The sequence below is a fragment of the Ammospiza caudacuta genome, chromosome 28, assembly GCF_027887145.1.
Source record: "Ammospiza caudacuta isolate bAmmCau1 chromosome 28, bAmmCau1.pri, whole genome shotgun sequence".
In the NCBI taxonomy this organism is placed as follows: Eukaryota; Metazoa; Chordata; class Aves; order Passeriformes; family Passerellidae; genus Ammospiza; species Ammospiza caudacuta.
Window position 1 is genome coordinate 5,880,955 of NC_080620.1, and position 23,930 is coordinate 5,904,884.

Genomic DNA, 23,930 nt, shown 5'->3' on the forward strand with positions numbered 1-23,930 from the left:
CAGGTGACACAGCTCAAAAACCTGCCAGGTTTTACAACCTTTTCTCTAAAAACAACCAATGTCAGCTTCTCCGAACTCATCCCTCTGGTTAGGAGGGTTCTGTACATCCATTTTCTAGAATTACCACACCGATCTCCTTCACCTTCATTCCACAGCTGAACCTTCCCAAAATATTCTGCATTCCAGCCCACCAAATCCCAATCCCCTGCTGGCACTGCACCCATTAGAAACCATTTCTCTAAATAGAAACTACAGCCAGAGAGTATTAAAAAAGTGTCAGCTCACAGTGCTGTGGTTTGCTGTCTGACACGGCAGAATCATGCTGGTAACATTTCTATTCCACGCTGGATAGGCTGGTGAAACAGGGACATTCTTAAATCCAACCCAACCAACCAGCCAGAGTTTCAGCTGGGTCATTCTGAGAGATCAAAACCTCACCCTAAAGACCTCTGAATCTTTAAAATACAGACAGCCAGAGAAACAAGATGATTTTTCAACCTTAAAAAACGACACAAAACCATGATCTTTGTGAGCTAACTTGAAGGTGATCATTCTCCATTCACCAGGAACATGGCCACAGCAGAGCAGGAGAGGATTTGCAATCAGCTACCTGGCAAACAAGTTACACAGTCCTTGTTCTCAACCAGAGAACTGCCTCCCTCTCAGTGCCAGAGAGCACATAACTTCTTTACCTGTTAATATTCTTTGCCACTAATCCTCGGTGCGTCTGTCCAGACAAGCAGGCATTACACATTCCATTGGCAGGAGAAGAATAAATACTCAACTTGTCTGGGCTGACCCACACTGGGAGAAGGGAAGGCAGAGCACTGGGAAGGCAGAACGTTTCACAATGCCTGTGCTGGGAGATCCTGGGAGAAGTGGGGACAAGGCACACGTCAAACGTGGCTCCTGTGTGGTTTATGGTCATGGAAAAAGCAGGCAAAATGTTCTTTTCACAGCTCCCTGCTCTGGCATCTCGGAGGCAGGAGCAGCCCAACCTGCCCCTGATCTGTCACAGCAATTAGGCTGCAAAAGGTCAAGGGTTTTAATAACTCAGCCGTGTTTGGGAGCTGCTTATTACAGCTTCGTTCCACTCAATTATTGGTAATGAGGAAAACACAAGCTCCTTCTCCCAGGAACTCCAGCAGGGATGGAGGCACTGCAAAAGGAATTCAGCCCTTAAAACTAAACCTGAGCCTCCTTGTCAGAGATCCTCCCCACAGGCCCTGGCTGAGCCACGTCCAGAGGAGAAACAGATGCTGAGCAAAGCCTAAGTGAGACTCCAAGTTAATAAAAGAGGAATAAAACCCCAAGGCCCTCCTGACCCGGCAGCAGGTGATTACAGGGTGCAGACAGGCACAGCCAGACCCATCAGGAGCACCAGGGGCAGGCAGGAGGGGGATCACCCACCTGGGGGGGAGAGCTGGAGCTCAGCGTGTCCTTTGGAGGGCTCAGGGAAGGAGCTTCTCCCTGGAAAGCGCCGCTGTTCTGGGGCTGGCACAGCTTCCTGCAAAACACAACCGGGCTGCTCACACCCTGCCGGGGCACACTGCACACCCTGGGCTCTAACTCTGCTTCAGGGGTCACAAAGGGGCTCCTCCAGCCCCTGGTCTCTGATAAAATCCGTGAGGAATGGGAAACTACAGTGGGAAAACATCAATGACAAATTCTCCTCCTTGCTTTCCCGTGATTTCTGTGGCTCCTCGGCAATGGAAGGGACACCTTGGACCTCTTTCTTTTCAATTCCCTGTTGAATCTGGAATTCCTTTTTCAACAATTTCACCTTTTTTCTCTTCAACTGGCGACGTAAGAATTCAAACAAATTAATCCCAGCCTCAGAAACATAATTCACATGGAGGCCAGTGGAAGTGGCATTGAATTTGAAGGTGTAAAGGATATCAGATATTATTCCTGCTGATTGAAATACAGCTCGGGGAGACATTAATTAAACAAATTTCTGCTGAGTGTTTGCTTTCTGAGACAACCCAGAAAGCAAAGCTCACTGAAGAGGGGCTGAAACTCAAGCTCAGATGCTGAGGAATAAACTCTTCCACTCATTAGCATCATTAAAACAACATTTTATGGCAACAGGAGCCCTTTCAGCAGCGAGCTCCTCTGGGTCCAGGAAAAGCAGCATTATAACAGGAACTGCTGAGGTATTATTGGTCCACCAGGATTTACATTTTGGGCTTCCCAATAATACTTTTAAGTTGCATCATGCAAAACAGAGCTACTCTGGGCTGTATTTGTGGTATTGGACAAATAAAACAAAAACCTTTTGTAGCAACAAAAAGCACAATTAGAATCACTTGGATTCCCCTCCAGGCTGGGTCTCTGCAGATCTCAGAGTATTTTCCCAGCCCACCAGCTTTGACCAACAATTTTGACACCAGACTGCCCCTCAATTAATCATTCAAAAAAAAAAAAAAATCCCACTCTTGCATCAAGTTGCAGCTGACAAACTGAAAAAAAAAAAAAACCAAACAGAATTCAGGGTTAAAGGTTTTAATAAAGCAGCTCTGCAGTCAGTTTGTCAGGAGCTGTGGAGCCTGAATAACCCCACTTTTAAATTCTCCCAAGCAACTGGAATCAGCATTAAAGCTCACTCATACCCTTCAAACATTGGGAGGATTTATCTCTGAGATAACACCCAGCACTTGACAAGATCTGGCTTTTAACCTGAGCTTGAACCTTGGGCTGTGCTGCAGCAATATTTGGACATCTGCAGTGTCACCACTGTCCTGGCTTTGTTTAATTTTATTTAAAACAACCTCAGCAGCCACAGAACAGCTCAAGGAAAGGACCTGGGGACTGTGAGCATGGGGACACTGATACTGCCCAAACAACCCAGTCAAAGTGGCTTCTGGGGGCTGCTTGAGCAAGCCTGGCACATCTTCTAATGGTTAATTGTGGATTTAAGGAGTCAGGAAAGCACTGAGCTCAGCAGAGGAAGGATTTCAGGGAATGGTTTGGGATGGAAGGAGCTGAAAGCTCACCCAGCCCCAGGCTGGGACACTCCCACGGCCCAGGGTCCCCAAGGGTGGCACAGGGATGGAAAACACAAAAAAGGAGGAAAAATGACCTGGTTTAACCCAAGCCTAGCTAGACCCAGCTTTAGCATCTGCAGATGTGTTAATGACTGCAGATGTGCTAATTAATTACTGCAGCTGCTGGGGCCACTGGCCCTGACAGCCAGGAGGAGCTGAACCACTGGGTATCATGCAAACCCTGCTGCCTCCTGTGCCCTTTCTCTGTTTTCCTCCTGTCTCCAACCCAACATGTTTTTTTCCCATTTTGGAGCCTCATTACCTGCACTGCCTGAGCAGGGCTTTGTTTGTACAGTTGAATACATCCTTTCCAAGGTCTATTTTTAGACCCCAGCCCAAGTGAATGCCACAATTCTAGAAAAAGCAGTAAACATGGCTTTTATACAGGGAGAAATTCACTTTGGGTATTTTAATTTTTTTTTTCTGAAAGCCATAAAGATTGCATGGCAGTTGTATTTTTCCTTTTAATTATAATTTCCCATCAAGGCCATTTAAATGAGTTTTGATTTTCCTTGAGCACACCAAAGCACTTGGAGTGCAAGTTTTCTGTTGGTTTAAAAAGTCTCATCTCCAAGTCAATTGTGCTTTTAAATCATGGGAAGTGCTCAAAAGAGCATGCTGTGCTTCAGCTTAACCAAAAGTGCAATAAAATAAAGCACAAGTAAAAGCTCTGCCTGCATGACAAAATCTGAACCAAGGCACTGAAAAATATCAGCACTGAGAGCAGAATTCTGTGTAAAACTGGGAGATTTCTTTCCTGCCAGCCAGAAGCTTCCAAGCTTGGAGGCTTCACCTAAGGAAAATATCTCTAGAGGGGGAAAAATGTCAGCAATAAGGATGAACTGAGTCAGTTAAGGGCTGTTCCAGGAGGGAACAAGGGAACAGAGATCACACTCCAAGCAGCAGGATTTTAAAGGGATTTATCCCCACAGAACAACCTCTTGCTTTTCCACACATCCACGATTTCAACCCAATCTCAGATTTAGGGATGAAACACTTCAGGCTGCACAGGAAGATGTGGAAAAGGGAAGGAGAGTTTCAAGGGAAAGCTGAGCTGGAGACATGTAATCACTTCATCTCCATTTCAGACCAGCAGCATTAACTGCACCAGCTCTGCTCCCTGGCAGGTTTTCCCTAAGCTTTGCCTCTAATGATTTAAAGACAGGCCAGGATGATGTGAAGAGTGGATCCATTTGGATATTCAACTTTAGCCACACCTACAGGTCCCTGGGTGATGGACAGTTTAAAATGATGTCAAAATATCAACTTACAGACCTTGGGCACCCTGATTTACAGAACCTTCCCTGGATGATATCACAGAGAAGAAAATGGGTAATTACCTAACGAGGATCCTCTTCAACAACTGCTGATCTCCTTCTGAGTAGCCAGGCCAGTCCTTCTGCACCTCTTTGTATACACAATCTTTCAGTGTGAAAGTGCTGTCCTTGGCACTCAGATTTGCCACCTGCAACAGAAGGAATTTGGAAAACCATCATTAGGCTTTCATTTCCTCACTTCCTCCAGCAAACAAGAGCTAAGATGAAGGCAAAATCTGAGCAGACTTAGCAGCTGTTAGTAGTGTCAGAGAACAAGGAGAGACTTTAATATTTCATTTCCTTATTATTAAGATTATTTAATCAAAGTGTGCCTTTCCTTTCGCCTTGTCACTGCAATAATTCATAATGAGCTTCTAAAGCACATCCAGTTGAGTGGGAAATAAGTCATATCTAAAGGAGATTATTCAGCTTGGGGAGCCTGGAGCAGCACACCACCACTTGATGGAAACACCTGGAAATAAAGCCTTAATGGGAACAGGCAATTCACTTATCACACCTGTCCCACAGCCAAAATGGGGCAGTTTATGGCCAAAGAGGAACTCTGGGGGCCATAACTTGGTTAACAATTGCCAGCAGATAATTTCTCACTAGCGAGCCAACAGAACAGGCCACAGAGAGCTGCTTTCTCAGGGAGCTGTGAGAGAATGCCCTGGGACCACCTGGATTCTATGGAGAACTTCTCCAGGGCAAGAACAGGACCTGGGATTTCCAGCCTGAAGCCAGCAGAGCACGGCAGGGAGCTCAGCACACTCGTGACATTTTATGCAGCCCTACCCCGTGGAGTTTCCCCACAAACCCTGCGTGGTGCCTGCACAGAGAGGAGAAGCTGCTGGAATGGGCACAGCTGGATCAGAATGGAAACAGCCTGGGAAAGAGTTATCCCACTTGGATCAGTCTTTCCACAGCCTGACTGAAAATTTAACTTCTTGCTGTTGGTACACGCCTGAAAATCCAGAGCTGGAGGAAAGCAAAGAGCCCCAGTGAGGCTTTCACAGGGAGTGAAAACTCTTGGGTGATCCATGGAATGCTCTGGTTCCATCGGATTCCAAGGGCAGGGACACCTCCCATTATCCCAGATTGCTCCTTGGACACTCCCAGGGATGGGGCAGCTCCTCTGGGCAACCCCAGCTTGCAGAGCACGGCAGGTTTCAAATGGAAATATGAAAACAAAGCCTTCAACGTGTGTGTGGAGAGGGATGAGGAGGCCCAGGTGCCAGAGGCTCTGCCCACAGCCGGGCACAGCAGCAGCTGCAGCCCAAATTCCCTGCTGGAGCCCCTCAGCCCAGGGACTGCTACCCTTCAAAGTGGAAAATGCTTTCATTCACTGCATGGGGATCTCGTGCATCTGTTTAGGGATTACTGCTCTCCATTCAGGACGTGGCTGTGCTCAGGGATTTCTATTATCCACACAGCAGGGAAGTGCCTCAAAAACAAGCTAAGGAGTGGGAAGTCTTGAATGAACTGAAGATGCTGCTGATTCCCCTGCTTCTGCTTTTCTACAACCTAATATAAAAATATTAAAAATCTAGGCATTTCAGAGCAAAAGGCTGCATAACCACCACAGCTAACTCTCCTGATAAGCAAAAAATAGAAAGCCCAGTTATCAGTTTACATGACAAACACTTTGTTTTTCCTTTCAGTCCTGTCAGCTTTCCAAAATCCCGAGCCAAAATACAACAAGAATTTGAGCTGTGTTTTACATCGAGGTATCCCTGTAAACACACCCAGGAGACAAAAGCCAATCCAGGTTCTGCTGCACCAAAAAAAAAAAAAAAAACAAACCCCAAAAACCAAAAACAACAACTCTCCCAGAATTTCTCTGTTTCCTGCCTGTTCCTGGAGCCTGGGAAGAACAACTTGGATTTTTCTGTGCACAGAGGCTGAGAGCTGCTACCTCCTTGTTTTGCTCGTGTGGGACTCTGCAAGCTCCACCCCAACCCTCCCAAAAATAGAAACCTTGCAAAATGAGGCAAAAAGGCCGCCAGGAACACGGAGTCCTGCGAGAGAGAGAGAGAGAGATGCAAGAGCACAATGAAACCCACACCTAGACAGATTTAGCTTTAACACAGGCTGTAATTTTTAGCTTATCTCTGTCTGCCCGTGGATGGGAGCCCTGGGAGGGCTGAGAGGGATTAACTTTACGAGCTGCACGTTCACAGCCAGAGCAGCCTGAGCGAGGTGGCCCCGCACGCGCCGGGGCTGGGGCACAGCATCCATCAAAGGCCAGCAGCACAAACAGAGATCTCTGCTCTGAAACTCGGGGAGAGGACTGAAAAAGGGCTGCAAAAAAGCTGCTGGGAAATGAAGGGCTCTGGGATTAAAGTCTAAGGAAGGAACGGGTTGTGCCAGCTGTGACTCTGTTTTTAATACGACCTGCCCTGCGCCCTTGGGCAAAGTGAACTCCTGTCTCACTCTTTATAAAAGGAGTGAAACAGAAAAAAATAAGGAGTTTTTTTTCCAGAATTGATTCCAATCCAGAAGGAGGCAGCTGCAGCATTTAAATAAATAGCCATGATGTGTTTAATAAAGCAATGAAGGTGTTTACTGTGAGCCCTAAAATGGCACCTTTAATGTGACTCAAAGTGCTAGGAACTGATTCAGCTTGGAGACAGCTTTCACACTTGACACACAAATAATCTGCTTGGCAAGGAGCTGCATGATCTTCACACCTGACCACTGGCACCTCCAAGCAGGAAGGGCTCTGAGGAGTACAAAACAACTGGGGACATCTTTTCCTTCATATACAAAACTTGTACCAATACAGAGCGTGGCTCGTTTACGTCCGTGAGAATTAAATAGAGATTTAGAGGTTATAATCAAATAACTTGAAGATCCTCTGTTAAGAGAATCCTCCCCATGACCAAGCAGAAGTGTCCCTCTGAAAGGGACTGATCTGGTGAGCCAAAACCATCCAGCTTGGCTGCACCCCTCTAACCCGAGGCGTAGCCAGGGGAGGCTCCTGCTATCTCTGCAGCAGCACTGGCAGCTGAGAACTGTGTCCCCCACAGCCTTTAGGGTCACACTCAGCTGCAGCCTGGAGATAACAGCTCCCACTGCCATGGGAGGGAGATGGGGCTGAGGAGTATATATAAAAATAAAAAATTTTTATTTTTTCCCTTTACCTAAATCGTTGCCTTCATCAGAGTACAAACCTGTTGCAGAAGGTTATCCAGCAAATCCTTGTCCTGCTGAGAAAGTCCATCCTTCTGCAATCTGAGAATAAGTTCAGGTTTCTTATAAGGCTTTAGTGCCAGTAAGTGCACAACCCTATCTTTGAAGGGTCTCTGGGAAATGGCACTATTGCCTCTCTTTATTGCACTGGCAAGGTTGACTGGCGTTGGGCGCTTCCTGGAGGGAACAGCATCGGAAGCTCCTGGTGCAGGTTTACGCACCTGAACCTTTTTGCCTAAAATGAGATGAGAATAGTGAAGTGCAGCAGTCGCCTCGCAAAGGCCGGGGGGCTGTCACCACCGATCCAGAGTCCATCACAGCCCTGGGAAGTGGCACGAGGTGACAGGGAAGGACAAACACCACCAGCACACCCCCTGGGTCCCGACGCGCATCCCGTGAGCTTTATGGGTCATGACAGGCTTGGAACGAGTAAACAGCACCACCAAGCTCTGGAAACCTGAGCATTATTGGCCACCAGCTCACATAAAGCTCCCTTTGTTTGCCAGCTTTTCATTTATCCCAAGTGCACGTATCCCCCACGGTTAATCGAACTATTTCTGCCCTCCCTACGAGAGGAAAATTCTGCATTATTGTGTAGAAGAGTGGGAAATACGGAGTGGAAAGACCAGAACTGGTCAACGAGCGGCTCCCCGCTGCTGAGCTCAGCAAAAACGCTCCTCCAGCAGATGTTTCTGCTTTTAGAACAATAGGAACTTTATGGGGCTGGGTCACCTCCCTTCCCCCTCCAAACAGGCCCCATGAATGGGGCTGACGCTGGGCCATCAGCCTATTCATGAGGGTGCTGATGGAATAACCCCTTCTCCACTGCACTGAAGTGACAGCACAGAGCTGCCCCAGGAGTGCACCTCAGCCCCATCCCCACTGTGGCTCTTGGCTGCTGACAGCACGACCCAACAATTCATTTCTCCCATTCCTACTGACAAACAGACCCCTCACAGCATCCCTCAGCAGAGCCCAATCAAAGGATGGGCACTGTTTCAAACGCAGGAGCAGGTTCCTGCTACCAAAGGCAGACCAAGCAAAGCTGAAAACAAAACGTGTGGGTTCCAAGGTCTAGAAACCTGGAGGTCCAATCAATAATCACTTGGGCTGGAGAAAGTGACCTTCACTAGGACAAACAACATCCAGCATTTACTGCAAGTGTTTGGGAGGTTTGTTCCAGCAGGGCACTGCTCCATTGCTAGGAAGCAACGTTTGCAACTGAGTCATCTGAAGATACTGGGGATTGTCTGCACTGTTTGTTTTACTGAGCTGCACATTGCGTAACCCAGGCCCCATTTCCTGGCTTTTTATTCTACACCACAGAGCTGGGAGAGGAAGCACGACCCATCCTCAGCAGGGCTGAGGGGAGGTGAGAGGGGGAACAGCACCAATTCGCACGTTGAACATCCCACAATCCAGAGGTCAACTGGATTTTGTTTCCAGAAATGGGACAGGAGAAGATTCATCAGCTCTCTAGAACTGCCTTAACTCTTGCCAGGTCATGAACAGTAAAAACATCACGTTGGGAGGTTTCCATTTAAAGGCTGGAGCCAAAATGTGCAGTGATAGGAAAAGAAAAAACCAAGTTAAGCCAGGACACAAAGGATTTTCAAATATTTGTACACGTGCGTGTCTGTGGCTGCAAGCACACACATTCAGTGTGGCTGCAAGCACACCTCCCCTGCAGCTTTACCTGCAGCTCTCCATTTACATTTCTATTTATTCAAGTGTCAGCAGCTCACATCTGTAAGTCCTGCTGCTCTCCAGTTTCAACATTTCCTATAAATTTTTCCACATCTGAGCTGCCTGGAAGGACTCCCCTGGCACTGGAGTGCTGAGCTCCGTGTTCTCCTGGAAATGTGAGAGGCAGCTCTGTCCCTCCAGCCCAGCCTGCAGCAATCAGCTGATGCTGCTGCTGGCACTCCAGGACCTGCAGATCCCACACCAGGACTGTCCTTCCAAGCCCTTCTTGGAGCAGAGCTCTCCTGCTCAAACACTGACATCTCATCTAGGAGCACTGAGCTCTGCCCCTGCTGCTTTCACACGGCTCTGTCTCCATTTCAGGCCACTGAAAGGTTTTAGCCAGGAGTATTTTTAATTTTAAAAAAGTTTTGCTCCATCTTTCCAGGAAGCAAATTGCTTTGAGAATCTTCTCCCTCAGAAGCTTTAACTTCAGGCACTTACTGTAATGTTCTCAAAGAGGAGCTAAACAAAATAATCTTCTGGCCTACGGGAAATCAATGCATTTCCTTCCTGATTACTATCTCCTTTCTCAGCCCTGAGCACTTGGCTGCTGTGACAATGAGTCTGGGTCAGTTCTACATTTTGCAACTCAATCCTTCTCATCACAGATCCCTCAGAGAAGAGACTGGCTGCAGATCACATGGGCTGCAGGAAAAGCAGCTGCCTCAGGAAAAAAAATAATGAAAATAGTGAAACTGCATTCTGGTTACTGTTTGTGCCCAAAGTCTGTGAGCTGAGCTTGAGCAGGGCCCTGGGTCTGTGCAGGCTCCCTGCGTCATTTGCCATGGTTTGATTTCCTCTGCTCAGGCTTTCCTGCTGCTGTCTCAGTGAGAGGGGCTGTGCCAGGCTGCTTTAGTGCCTGTGTTTATACAGAGGGCACTGCTGCCTGTGCCCTCCCTGCGAGGGTGCCGTGGGGCACAGCTGTGACACGGGGGTGGCACTTTCAGCTGAGCTGGCCAGGAGCAGGGACACTGGGAGGGCTCAGCAGGGCCCATGTGACAGACGTGACCCAAGGCCAGAGCTCTGCACATGGACAACCCTCAGTGCTGCTGGCTGGGTGCCACCTTAAAATCACCCTGTGCCACCCTCTGCCAGGGCAGGGACACCTTTGGGCTGCTCCAGCCTCATCCTGGACACCTCCAGGGCAGCCACAGCTCCTTGGGGTGACGATGGAAGTGAGGACAACACGACACAACGAGAGCAGCCCCCTGAGTCACCCACAAAGAACTACCAGGAACTTTTCAGGCTGCCGCAACCGAGCCAACAACATCAGGATTTGCCTCCAGAGCCTGCTGGGTCCCAGCTGGAGTGCAGAGCCCCCGAAGGAGTGGCTGCTTACCTACATATCTCCCCCCAGGTTTAATGACTATGGCGCTCCGGCTGCGAGTCTCCTCCTCTGCCTGTGCCATGCTCTGCCTCGCCTTCTGGTAGGAATCATCGGTAGCACACACGGTGATTTTATCCTGTATGCTTCCCAGGCAATCCAAATGGATATTGCCATTGCTGCAAGAGAAATGCAATGCAAAAGGTACTCCTGGCACTGCACAGGGACACCAGGCTGGCACTGGGGGGGTGTTAGCTGAATAACAGTGGGGGCACACAGGGGAGCTGAGAGGGAACCAGATGCTTCCCAAAAAAACCACATCAAAACAGATCAGAAAGGCTCTAAAAAGGAAGAACGTGCATCAAGCTTCGTTAGGGAAAAGATGCTCCAGAAGAGAAGGTAAAAAATAAAAATAAAAAACCAAAAGAGGCTGGTTTTTCCTTGGACACACTCACCTGGACACATACTGCTGGATGCAGTCAAAGCTCCCCTGGGGGCTGTCCTTGCCAATGTTGGAGAGATAAAAGGTGAAGGTCCTCACTTCTGCCGGTCGGTCGGGCCTCGGGATGGCGATGTGCTGCTCGGGACAGGAGGAGGAGGAGGAGGGACAGCATTGGTCACTCGGCTCACCCCAGGCTCAGGAGAGCTCGCTCCCCTGCAGCCAGGCTGCTCTGAGGCATTGTGCAACGAGGAAAGCACCTGGATACTGCACACACAGGCTGCCAGAGGAATTCCAGTTATCTGCACTGTGTGCAGGGGAAGGAAAAGGTGACTGAGGGAAAGAGCAGCTGAGGATGTTTGAGGCAGCTCTGTTCTCTCACAGCCACATCCAGAGCCCACAACCACCCTGCTCTAGGAACCTGACCCAATTCTATTGATTCAGCCTCAAAACAGGCTCGCTCCCACTGTTTATATTCAATGTAAAACACTCGAGGCTCGTTTCTGTAGAATTACTGATCCAGCACTAAACATAGCACCAGCCAGGTCACTAGGTAGCATGCTTATTCTTTTTTAAGAAATTATAATTCCATAACAAGATTTCATGGCTCACAGTAGAGTGTGACGCTGCTGCTAAATTAAATATTTAATCAAGCATTAAGTGTGCTCCACAGACAACTCCACAGCCATCCTGCGTTGTTTTCTTCACCCCCCTCCACCACAGCCATTCATTTTTCAAAAGGGAAAACTGTCTCCCCTCTGCATTCAGGATCCAGCATAAATGTCAGCATCTGAGCTCTACTATCCCATCAATATTTGATAATTAAGATGGCTCCCAGAAGCTGAGCCAGGAGGAACAGCAGCCCCAGCCTATTTTAGGCCAGGCTTTAGCACACGGGTTTATATTTACCCAGATTGCCACATGTACGCAGAACACACACGCTCCCAGCAAGGCGGCCCGTGGCACCCACACATGACTGTGCTGGGCCAGGAGGGGTTTTGGGTGGTTTCCTCCAGCCCTCAGCCGTCTCCAGCAGCCTGGAAAACCCAGGGATGTGTGTCCCTCTGCTAAACCACAGCACGTTCTCCAGCCGAGCCCGAGCACGGCGTTCCCCTGCCCTCAAACAGAGCTCCCTTCTTCCAAAAACCAGCCCAGAAACCCAGACCCGTGCCTTGCTTCGTACAGCAGGACAAGTTATCCCCGGGATGCAGAGCTGACAATACTGGGAGCAGATTTTCTGGGTGCTGCTGGACCCTCCCTGAGCAGCCCCATTATCTCCCCTGCCAAACGTGTGCCACAGCCCTTGAGCCCTTTTAATCTCTCCTGGCATCCTCTGCCCCCACCCAGGCAGGGGGAAGAAAATTCCCTTCTGCTTTACAAGAAGGGCCAGAAAGGCAGAGTTATGTAAGCAGCAGATCTGGGGGGATTTTACAGCTGGAAATTTGGTGGGAATGGGAAGGGAAGAAGAGGAAAACCCAACAGGGGGATTGAGCTGTGCTGCACCTGAGCCTGGAAAATAAAACCTGCAGGGTGTCACCAAATCACATCCCCACACACCAAAGAACTTTCTCCTCGCTCCTGCTTCACCCACTGGAAAAAACAGCTGCTCCAAAAGCCCCAGGTTTGGATTTTTGTAGGGTTTTTGCAGCGTTTCCAGAGGCTGTAAAACGAGGCAGAGTCGCTTTAGTACTGAAAAGTGTCTCGTGTGCGAGCCGGCCGTTATCTAGGAATTATTTTTAGCTGAAAACAGAAGGTTTCTCAAGCCACCAAATCAGCATGGTGACTGCTTTGAGGGAGCCCTAATTTTGGTGCTGGGTACTGCACCAGTAACCAGAGACACTTAAAAATAGCCTGGTACAGATGTAACTTCTGTTTTCCTCTTTCAAGTAACATTCATCTGTGGACAGCTCTGAACTGAGACTTCACCTCCCTCTGTTAACACCAAAACTTCCCCAAGCAGCAGGGGAAATGCTGCATTTTCCAATCACAAAGCAAAAGGTGTTTTTGCTGCCAACAGTCATTCTAAAAATGCTGCGCACACACGTGTGTGTTTGGCACCTGAAGGGTATTTTCCCCCCTCAGTTCAATTCTGCCCCTGCTCTCACTACCCCACAAGCACCTGCAAATTTCAGCCAGCCTAATGATTCTGCATGTCTTTTCACCAAAATAGAAGCATTTTCAGTAATTCTAGCACACAATTTGTAATGCTGTGGTACTCCAGCTCTTAAATTCTAATTTACGTGCACACTGACACGAGCAAAATGCTCAAAACTCCATAAAAATTGATGAAGCTATCCAAGAAAATCCACGAGGATAAAGTGACAGCCAGGTGCTGCTCCTGAGGAATATCCATGGTCCCACTTTAGAGGAACACTCTGGTAAAGACAACCTGGTTATTACAGCTGAAATTCTGATTATTACACAGAATAAAAGCCATTAACAAGAGCAGCATCACCACAGAGAAACGTCTCAAGGCAGAATCCCAAAAGTTTTTATCAGCTCCTGTGAGATTGGATCCAGAGCAGGGTCCAGGCAGGAGAGGTTTTGTCCCTTATCACTGGAACAGCTGTTTTATTTTTATATTTTATTTTTACAACCACTGACTTCCTCCTCTCTGCTGCACCTTGCTGACCCTGGGTTTTATTCCAACAATTCCCTTCCCTGGTTAATTAGTGTCTCAAACATGGAAGTTTCTTTTTCTGTGTATTAGAAACTGAAAGTATCTTTGACAGCTTTTAGAGTGACACTGGAATAGGTGAAAACACATGGCCATAGTAATTTAAGGGCTTCTAGATAATTAAATTCAAGAAGCAGCAGTTTGTTTAAATTCTTATTTTATGTCCTGCCTCCCTAAATCATCAAGTGAAGCTTTTCCCTCTTGAGAGAGGGATACTTGCACAGAAAATCCCCACTATTAAAACCTCACTGCTTTAAATCACACTGACACCTGTGCTATGCACAACCTTCCCACCCAAAAAAGTTTTTGGGATTCTCCACCGATGCTTTGTTTTGGGAAGCAAAATAGGAAGGCAGCAAATTGGGGAATTCAGGAAGGAATATTATGGAAGACATAATTTATGGAAGAATTAAGGAATAATTTATGGAAGCAATAATTTAAAAAGTAAAATACGTTTTAATGTTTAAAAGTAAGATATGTTGTAATGGCATCCTCTGGATGTGAGAGCCTGGGAAATTCCTGGAATTATCTCTGCAGCCCAACTGATGGAGGATCCCTAGAAAGCATTCCAAGGCTCAGCTCCTTGAAGAGCAGGAGAATCCTGACAGGCAGAGTCCTACCCTTAAAAGCAGATGGTTCCCCAGCTGCCAGCTCCTTGTCATACCCAGGAAAAATAATAATGAAGGGACAAAGAGCTCTTTCTGTGCTCCCAGGGAGCCGCAGCTCCCCCAAAGCTCTACCTTTGGCCTCTCCTCGTCAGTGCCATCGATTAAACAGCGAGGAGGAGCAGGCAGAGGTCAGCCCTGGCTGCCACATCTGAGCCCAGCCCTGCCCTGCTGGCTCCTCTGCTCCTGCAGGGAGTGACACTGCAGGTGCCAGGCAGCTCTGCCACCAACAACTCACCCCGGCAGGTCAGGGCTCAAACTGAGTTAACTCTCCTATTTTTGTAATTTTTATTAATTATATTTTTATATTTTTAATTTCTAGAAGCAACTGTAGCATTTGAAAATATTTTTAATTAGCCACAGAAATTAATATTTTGCCCATATCAGATCCATGTGGAACCCACCACCACCAAAGGCTCAGGGCAGAGGAGCATTTTAATCTGTTTTCATCCCTTTTGCTGCATTTCTTTCAAGGAAGACCATTCGGAGGAGGCATTTCCAGAACTTAAACAGCTCTACAGGAAAATTCAGGTGTAGATCCTGCTTCCAAAGGGAAAGGAAGGCATTCCCAGTGCTTTTAGCTCCCTCATTCCATGAGCAAAGCTCATCAAATAAAGACACATCACCCACCCTCCATCCTCCTCCTCTCCTGACTGTGCCCAAGCTCAGGGGCAGATTTTGATCTCAACTTTCATGCTGAGCTTTCAGGGAAGTTTGAGTCTAAACAAAGTAAAAAACCTGGAAATTGCTCCTTTCTTTATTTCCCAGGACAAGGAGGTCTGTATTTTTCTTCTAAACTTGCAATAACAATCATGTCTTTCCTGCCACATTTTCTATGGCTCTTAGTGAGAATAATATCACAAAGTAGGATGTGGGCAAGAACAATGTGCTGGGTTTAATGTCCACTCAGCCCAAGCCTTTTTGAAAGCTTTAATGTGCCAATGCATAAAAAATAACCACAAGTTACAGCTGAATTCAGATTCTTGAAAAAAAAAATTAAAAAAAAAATTAAATTCCCCTCCTTTATGCAGAGACTAAAGTTAAAGACAGGCCTTTTTAGCAATAAAAGGTACCTAAATGACATTTTTCAAGTTCACTGAAGGGCTGCATTGCTTTACCAGAAACACCAGCACGTAAATCTCAGCGTTGTCAGCAACTGGCATGACAGACTGGTGCAAGGGGCTAAAAATATCCCAGAGTTCTGTCACTGGAACACAAGTTGGGGAAGTAAAACTCCTAAATCTAAAATAACTTCTGGTGCTCCCAGCACTGCAGTTACATTAAATAAACCTCCAAGACTGTCAGGGCAGCCCCCAAGCTCTGCTGCTGGGAGGAACTGGGACCCCAAAATCCCTGCAGTGAGTTTAGCACGGGGTTTTCTTGGGGTGCAGGTGAGGATTCCGTGGATTTCTGCTTCCTTTCCTTTTCCCTGTTTAATTCATTACCCAATTCATAAATCTGAATTTCCCATGGATTTAGCAAGGTCAGGAAACAAAGAGGAGGGAAAAGGTTTTTTAGAGACCCCATGAGCAAACCCCCTCCTGGAGCTCCATCTCAGCAATTCCAGCATCATTCCTTGAGCTGGAACAGCCCAAACTCCTCAAGCCCATGAAATGGAAAAGAACTTTCCAGGACAAACTTACCCCTTGGCTTCCTTGAAACTGGATGACTGGTTTTGACGTCACAGCATCCTACAAAAACAAGTGGAAAAACAGAAATTACCTCAGAGAAATTCCCAACTCCGCCAAGTTTAGAATTCACCAAGCCACACTTGAGATTGATTTTTCACCTGGATTTTTTAACTTTCCTTATTATTTTTTCAAGGGGAAAAGTCAGAGAAGTGTGTATTTCAAATAAGAAAGCAGAAAAAAGCCCTGAAACAGTGATTTGTGCCAGGAAAAGGATAAGCTGAGGTCACCCTGAGCCCAGGAGAGCAGCAGCTCAGAGGTGACACTTGGTTCCTCCTGACCCTCCACCACATTCTGGGCACAGAGCAGCTCAGCTTCGGTGCTTATGTAAGTTTGGAGTTAAAAAATGGACACTTGAGGGGAAAATTTATTCCAGCTCTCGGCCTGAGAGGACGCAAAGCGAATTTTTTCCAGGAGAAAGCTGGCAACCCTTTGGAAAAGCAAACTGCAGCTCCGTTGCAAAATCCTCTTGTTCCTTTGCCTGTTTCAACAATCGGCCTCTTCCTCCAGGCTCAGCTGCTTACATTTAAAAATTGTATTCCTGTGACTCTAAAATGCTCCATTTCAGCCTTTTTGCCTCACTGATTTCAGAGATCCCACAGACACCTCAATTCCAACTCTCACCTGCGGTTTTAATTGAAGTAAAAAGTACCAGAGCCGACCCAAGGCAGGCTGAGTTTGGATTTCCCCCATTCCAGCAGAATTGGGGCTGTGGATGTTTCCTTTCCTTTCCAAGACAGGAATTGTGCTCCATGGGGCTGGTGGGACCCCACTGTGAAGCTTTCCAAAGGGACAGAAGAATTTATAAAGAAGATGACAGCATCATTTATGAGTGCAAATGTTGTCATGTGTATGGGAGACACATTTCTATGGGAAAACCACCAGGAATTTGGGAAAAACAAGCCCAAAATGTGAGTCGGATTGTGCTGTTTGTGTCACCCAATTTCCAATGAATTAGAGAAACAGATATTTAAATTTTAGCAGCAAGAGAGTTAAACAGCTTGAAATTCATGAAGTTAACCATCCCTCATAAAACTTTTCCAGCACAGCAGAGAAGAATCTCAGGCACGACATCCACAAAAAAATGGATAAATTCACCAACAAAATAAAAACACTTTCAGGCCAGATAAAGCTAACAAAAGTTGGATGGATAAAGGAACCCAAGACAGAGCCCATCCAATGGGATTGCCCAGCTCTGCATCACACCCAGGATCATTACAGGACATTTATGATGCTGAGGAAAGCAGGAACGCGCTCGGAGCTGACAGCACTCCCTGCGTGCTGGATAAAGAATTTTATAGACCTAGAACAACCTTTAGAAAAGCACCAATAAATAACATCTTGGTACAAAGATCACTGGATTCCTCGAGTGCCACGACACTGCATTCCACAGCACACTGTTCATGGACAGCCTGGCCAGCTTTTTGTTCCCCGTGTCCAGAAATTCACAGCAACATACTTGAGCAAACAAGCATTTGAAACATGATAAAAATCTGGATTTAAGAAAAAAAAAATCAAACCAAGCCATGTGGTTCTTGTACAGCAAATTACAGATTTGGGACGTTCTCTCTTCTGGAAAGTTGTTTAAAGGGAATAAAAAGGGGGTAAGGAGGATGGAAGTGGAATAAGGAGGCAGGAGCAGAAGTCCTGATGCACAAATCAGACATGGTTTAATTACAGAACTTCTAAATCCCACAACCTACAAATAAACTGCTCTGAAGTGAATGGGTAACATCAGCTTTATGCAAGTCAATGGCAAAGCTGAGATGTATTCCCAAAATTCAGCATTTCTGCCTGTGCCTGTTTGGGATCCCTGTGGAGGAAAAAATCAGTGTTGGAGTTCCCAGGCAGGCTCCAGAGGGGATCACAGATGGATCTGGATGGAGGGGATCACAGATGGATCCGGATTTCCAGATGGAATGGATGGAGGGGATCACAGATGGATCTGGATGGAGGGGATCACAGATGGATCTGGATGGAGGGGATCACTGATGGATCTGGATTTCCAGATGGGTTGGATGGAGGGGATCACTGATGGATCTGGATGGAGGGGATCACAGATGGATCTGGATGGACACTGCAAACTCCAGTTCCCTTTGGAGGCAGGGAAGGATTTTGGGATCTCAGCAGCACCATCCTGACCCTCCCTGATGTCCAATTCCCCAGTTCCAGCTCCTTCAGGGGGTTCATGGAAGAGGAGAGCACACTGCACACCCTGAACTGATTAAGGATGTGACTCTGAGTACCTTTATTAGGTGAAATTAAATCCCTGCATGGACACCTTCATTCAGAACAAAAAGAACGGATGAATGACGTGAAACCAAACTAAAACCACATTTCCATTTTTATCTCCATTTGGATGAACAGCCCTGATCATCGAGTTCCTGCTGCCCTTTCCAAAACCCCTGTGTCATTCTGTGAGGAGTCACCTCAGAGTCACCCAATTCCTGTTCCTCAGTGATGCCACGACTGCATTTCCTGTGTCAGTTCCTACAAATGCCATTCCATCCCTCCTGAGGGGAACTTGGCCTTTCCAACTAAAACAAGGCACCAACCCAGCCCTGCATGCAGCAAATCCTGGCAAATCAAGGGTGCTGATGAAACCTCAGCTTTGTGCTCAAACACGAGGAAAACCAGGCAGATTTGTCCAAGCAAAGGGGCACAACCTCATCCCCTTCCAATGAATTCCAAGACACTCTCTGGGTTTAAAAACAGCTGGTGAAAGATAAAAATCTACGGAAGAAAAGCACAATTTGGGTACTCTGCAGCAGGTTTTGTGCTGCTGCCAGGTACCAGATAACTCATCCCTGCAGCTCATCCATGAGGGGGGATGGAAGGAATACAATTCCTGAGATCTTCCTGGGATCTCTGGGACTAGGGAACAAGCATGAAGGAGCACAATTCCTGGGATCTGTGGGACCAGAAAACACAATTCCTGGGATCTGTGGGACCAGAAAACACAATTCCTGGGATCTGTGGGACCAGAAAACACAACTCCTGGGATCTGTGGGGAACCACACACAAGAACCTGCAGCTCCCAGAGGCAACAAAGCCCCCTTAAGCTCACCCCAGCTGCAGGAATTCCATCCCTGCCCTGCCATTGTCCCAGCTGAACGCCCCCTGAGCAGCTGGAAGGTTGGCAGAGCATTCCCAAAGCTCCAGAGGCCGCCAGGTGCCACAAGGAGCTGTGTCAAACTTCCTCTGGAAGGCAAAGGAGCTGCAGGGCCCCCGCTGCAGCCCCAGAGCTCCGCAGGAACAACTCCCAAAGGAACATCCAAGCCACAGCTGCAGCTCTGAGATCTACCCAGACATGAATGACCAGCTCCAGCCTCTGCGCCTGTGTGCAAACAGACCCTCAGAAACGGCCTGGGTACACCCCAGCATCTACCCCGTAAAATGTCATTGATTTCCCATCAGGAAAGAGAACTGCCTCACGTCCATGCCCATTCTCTCCTTTCCACAGCTCCTGCTGCATTCCCTGGGAATGAGGGAGAAATAAAACCCTTGAAGCTCTGCTCTGGGATGCCAACATGAATAAAACCCCACAGACCCAAGTGGCTTTTGTCAGCCCTCCACATGCCATAAGATTATTTCAAAAGTCATGAGATTAAACCAGAAAAACCCCAAAACTCATCCCAAAGCTCCCACAGGATCTTTGGCTTTTATTACCACAGCATTCTGCTCATCCTTGAGCTTCCCCAGGCTAGAGGAGAGCAAGAAACCCTAAACAGAGACTCTAAGAGCTCACAGAGGTGGTGGCAACGCACAAACACTGCTCACACTTAAATACTCCAGGTGTGGAAGCTGAGGAAAAATAAGAGAGCATCAATAAAATATGGAAGAATTGAATGTAAAATGAATGATTTTATCAGGGCTGACTGAAGCTGGCAAAAGGTTTTCAACACCTTTAGAGGAAAAGCTGGATGGGAAGTTCCTACCCAGCATCAGAAAGGACACTGGAAACACTCAGGTCAAGGAGCCAGCTGGAAGCCTCTCTGTTCCTTCAGGGAAATACAGATAATTAAAGAAGACATCATTTTGGGAAGTTCTGTCGTGTATTTACTGGAATTTATACTGCAGGCTGTGTCCTATGGAAAATGCTTGCCTAAACTCAGTATTGATGTGTTTGTGTGTTTTGTTGGAAGTTCAGAGCCACCAGTGCTCAGAGCGCAACTGAAAATTTACCCTTATTTGTGCTGGAACAAGGGCATTATTTTCAGAATTTAAAGCTTCTTACAAACAGTTAAAATTAGCAGCAAGAATTCCAATAAATATAGAGAGAAACTATAAAATCCTGCTGCGCAGGGCTGGCATTAATGGGATGTTTCCAACCATCATGAGCAATTCCAGGTAAAACCAGTGCCCAGGTAAAGCTGCTGCACCTCAGCAAGCACTTACAAAAATGGGAACAACAAGAAATTGCTTCAAAAGCACAAATTTCAGACTCTGTGATGGCCCAGACTCCAGGTTCCTCTTTAATTCTTTGGTTATGACTGGTTTATATTCCTTTAGCCCACACAGCAAGGTCCAAATATAGGCAGGGCTGCCTCCCCTGCTTGCTCTGCTTTCCAGCACCGCTGGGCTAAAGGTGGGGTAAAAACACCCCAAATCCAGGAGGATCCTCAGTTCCAGCACACCCGCCAACAGCTCCTGCACACCACCCAGATCGCACTTTCCATTTATATTTCTGGTTTTATATTTCTGTTTTGCCCCCAAGAGCAAAGCAAAGCAGAGTCCAAAGGCAGAGCAGATCCACCCCGGCCCAGGGGACAGCTGCGAGTCCCTGAGTTCATTAACAGCAAGAAACCCAAATGCCAGGGGAAAGGAGCCCCTGGAAGAGCCCCCAGCTCCCAGGGAGCCAGTTAGCCCAGGCTGGCCCAGGAGAGAGCACTGAGGCTGCTCCCACTGTCCCAAGGCTGGTATTCACCTCCTCCCAGAAACTCAGCAGCCAAAAAAGCCTCCTGAATATTCCCTTTTTCATGTCCCATCTATTACTCGTGGAATTAAAGCACAGCCTCCCCTGCAACACCATTTCCATCTGCAATTTGGGGCCTCTCAAGGATCCCGTTTGAAGTTGAGCACAGATGGGACGGAGTCGGCTGTGAGTCCAAAATTACAGTTTTGCTATTCAAATCCAACATTCTTATGTAGGGAGCCCTGGAAATTCCATGTGAATGCAGCAGTGTTTGAGGCTTCCCACTCAGGAGAGGAGCCAGGTGAGCTTGGGGATGCTGCTGGAGGATTTGGGGCTCACCCACGTCCTGGCAGGGATGCTGATGGGATCCTGCACACCCCAGGCAGTGCAACCCCCAAATTACCCCATGGGCACCTCTGCTCCCTCCTCCCCTCCAAGATAATCCCATTTAGATCCAGCGCTCTCCCCAACATTTAAAAGAATTTATTTTGATAATCCCATTTATCACCCCCATGATCCAGTGCTCCCACAGACCCCCTTCATTTTCCTCTCCCCAACATCTAAAAGAATTTATTTTGGGCAGAAGTGAACACTCGAGCTTTTAACACAAATAATTATTAAAAAAGGTGCTTTTGATGAAGGTTTAAGGGCTGGACTCTCAACAATTACTCTAAACTGTAGTTTGTATTTATTATTTATCATTTGCCTAATAGGCATTAATGGACACATTATCACCATAATATTAAAGCACCTACAAGTCCTGCCCAGAAGTACAAGCAGCAATAAAATGCTCAAAAGCTTTTATGTCAGCCAAAATGCTGGGCTGCATATTTGAAAGTTTTTAATTGCTAAACTGCAAAAGGCACACTGGCTTCTTTGGTTATAATTGCATCATTTAAAGTGGGCTGTACAGCACAAATGTTGCTTCCTCAGTAGTTTAATTTTCCAGGGTTAAAAATCGAGATTGAAAATAAAGGAGTTTAAAGTGTCAGCTCAAAAAAACCCTCAACTTGATCTGCTGAAATTTATGGTTATGTTAAAGAATTTTACCATTCCCAGCTCCTTGAACTTATAGAATTTCATTCATTCCCACCTCCAAAGTTACAGAATTTCATTCACCTTTCCCAGCTCTAAAGTTACAGTCTCACCACTCCCAGGTCCTCAGAGTTACAGAATTTCACCATTCCCAGCTCCAGAGTTACAGAATTTCACCATTCCCAGCTCCAGAGTTACAGAATTTCACCATTCCCAGCTCCAGAGTTACAGAATTTCACCATTCTAACAAAATTACCAATGTTACCAGGAAGCATCAGGAGCAGGCTTTGACACCACCACACACTGAGCATCTCAGCCATCATCCCACATGAAATGCAGGAAAACCTCCACCTTTGTGCAAAGTTTAGAGAGTAAGACACATGATTAATTTAAAACCCAAACTGTAGCCTAATGGAAACGCTTTGTCCTGCCCTGTACAGCAGAAAGCCAGGCCCTAAATGGACAATGGGCTGTATCAGCAAAGCAGAGAGCAATTAAACTCCACTGTCATCAAGATGTCACCCCACAGGCACGAGAGCTGAGCCAGCCGTGCAGCCTGTTCCCTCTCGCATGCCTGGAGCTTCTGATCTCAGCTAATCCAGGTTAAAAAGCTGCTCCTGAACAAAATGCAGGGTGTTTGTTGGGTCCCTGCTGCAGCATTCAGCTGGGACTCCAAATGAACTGAGCTGTGCAGGGCTGAGGCAGCCCAGGCCTGCAGCTCTGCAAGCGCCAGAGCTCATTGCGGCAGGAATGAGATGGAATTAGGGGAAGGAGATGGAATTGGGACACATGAACTCATGGCTCCCCAAATACCCACCCCAAAATCTCAGGACAAGGGATGGAGGTGGGGGCTCTCCAGCCTCAGTGATAGGCTGCAGCACATGGTGATTTTTGCCAGATTCCCACTGGTTCTTTCACAGAATAACAGAATGGTTTGGGTTGGCAGGGACCTTAAATCCCATTCAGATCCACCCCCAGCCACGGGCAGGGACACTGTCGCTATCCTAAGTTGCTCAAGCCCAGCAAAACTTTTTTGTTTGAATTTGGTAACTCCAAGTAAAACTTTCCAGCACTTCAAAGCCATCTTCTGCTTCCTAGCACATCATTAAGTGATGATTTTTCTGTGTTGCCCAAAAAAAAAAGCTTTAAACTCCCAAAGAACAGACAGCTCTGGCACAGTCTGATCCTCTGTCATCCTCAGCCAGCTTGGGAAAGGTGGATTGGGAAGGGAGCTCCAGCTCCCCACACACCCCAAAAAGCCCTGGGACACCCACACTGCTCCTGAGCACCAAGGCAGGATGTTTGGCCAGCACAAGGTGCAGGTGTTTTCCACCAGGAAGGAAAGCTGGGCACAGAGGCAATTTAGGCAATGCCTTTCAGGAAGAAAATGAAAAGGAGGCTCAAATCCTTGGAGGAATAATTAAAGTATTTTGAATTGGTATCGAGTTTGCTCAGCCCACTGAGGAGCAGGAGACTTTGTTTGGCTGGAGCAGAGCCCGGCTCTGGCAAACAGAGCAGCCCCATCCCCGGGCTGAGCCTTCCCCAGAGCAGGAACCACCAAATGCCCTCCTGCAATCCCAAATTTCCATTCCCAAACGCCTTCCTGCAATCCCAATTTTCCATTCCCAAACGCCTCCCTGCAATCCCAAATTTCTATGCCCAAATGCCCTCCTGCAATCCCAAATTTCTATTCCCAAATGCCCTTCCTGCAATCGCAAATTTCTATAACCAAACGCCTTCCTGCAATCCCAAATTTCTATTCCCAAATGCCCTCCTGCAATCCCAAATTTCCATTCCCAAATGCCTTCCTGCAATCCCTGCAATCCCAAATTTCTATTCCCAAATGCCCTCCTGCAATCCCAAATTTCTATTCCCAAATGCCCTTC

The 23,930-nt window shown here is 47.2% G+C and overlaps 1 protein-coding gene across 3 annotated transcripts in view; it reads right to left on the bottom strand.

Moving 5' to 3' along the window:
- Positions 1-23,930, bottom strand: part of ELL (elongation factor for RNA polymerase II) — a 52,402-nt gene that overhangs the window by 11,803 nt on the left and 16,669 nt on the right. For all 3 annotated transcript variants that reach the window (XR_009275762.1, XM_058821289.1, XM_058821288.1), the window contains exons 2-7: positions 16,050-16,097; positions 11,081-11,202; positions 10,641-10,804; positions 7,537-7,790; positions 4,388-4,512; positions 1,411-1,507 (exon numbers count right to left, since the gene is read on the bottom strand). Coding sequence is in view for 2 of the 3 variants with exons in the window: in XM_058821289.1 (XP_058677272.1) it covers positions 1,411-1,507; positions 4,388-4,512; positions 7,537-7,790; positions 10,641-10,804; positions 11,081-11,202; positions 16,050-16,097 (810 nt within the window). In the remaining variant the exon portion in view is untranslated. The remainder of the gene's footprint in view (positions 1-1,410; positions 1,508-4,387; positions 4,513-7,536; positions 7,791-10,640; positions 10,805-11,080; positions 11,203-16,049; positions 16,098-23,930) is intronic.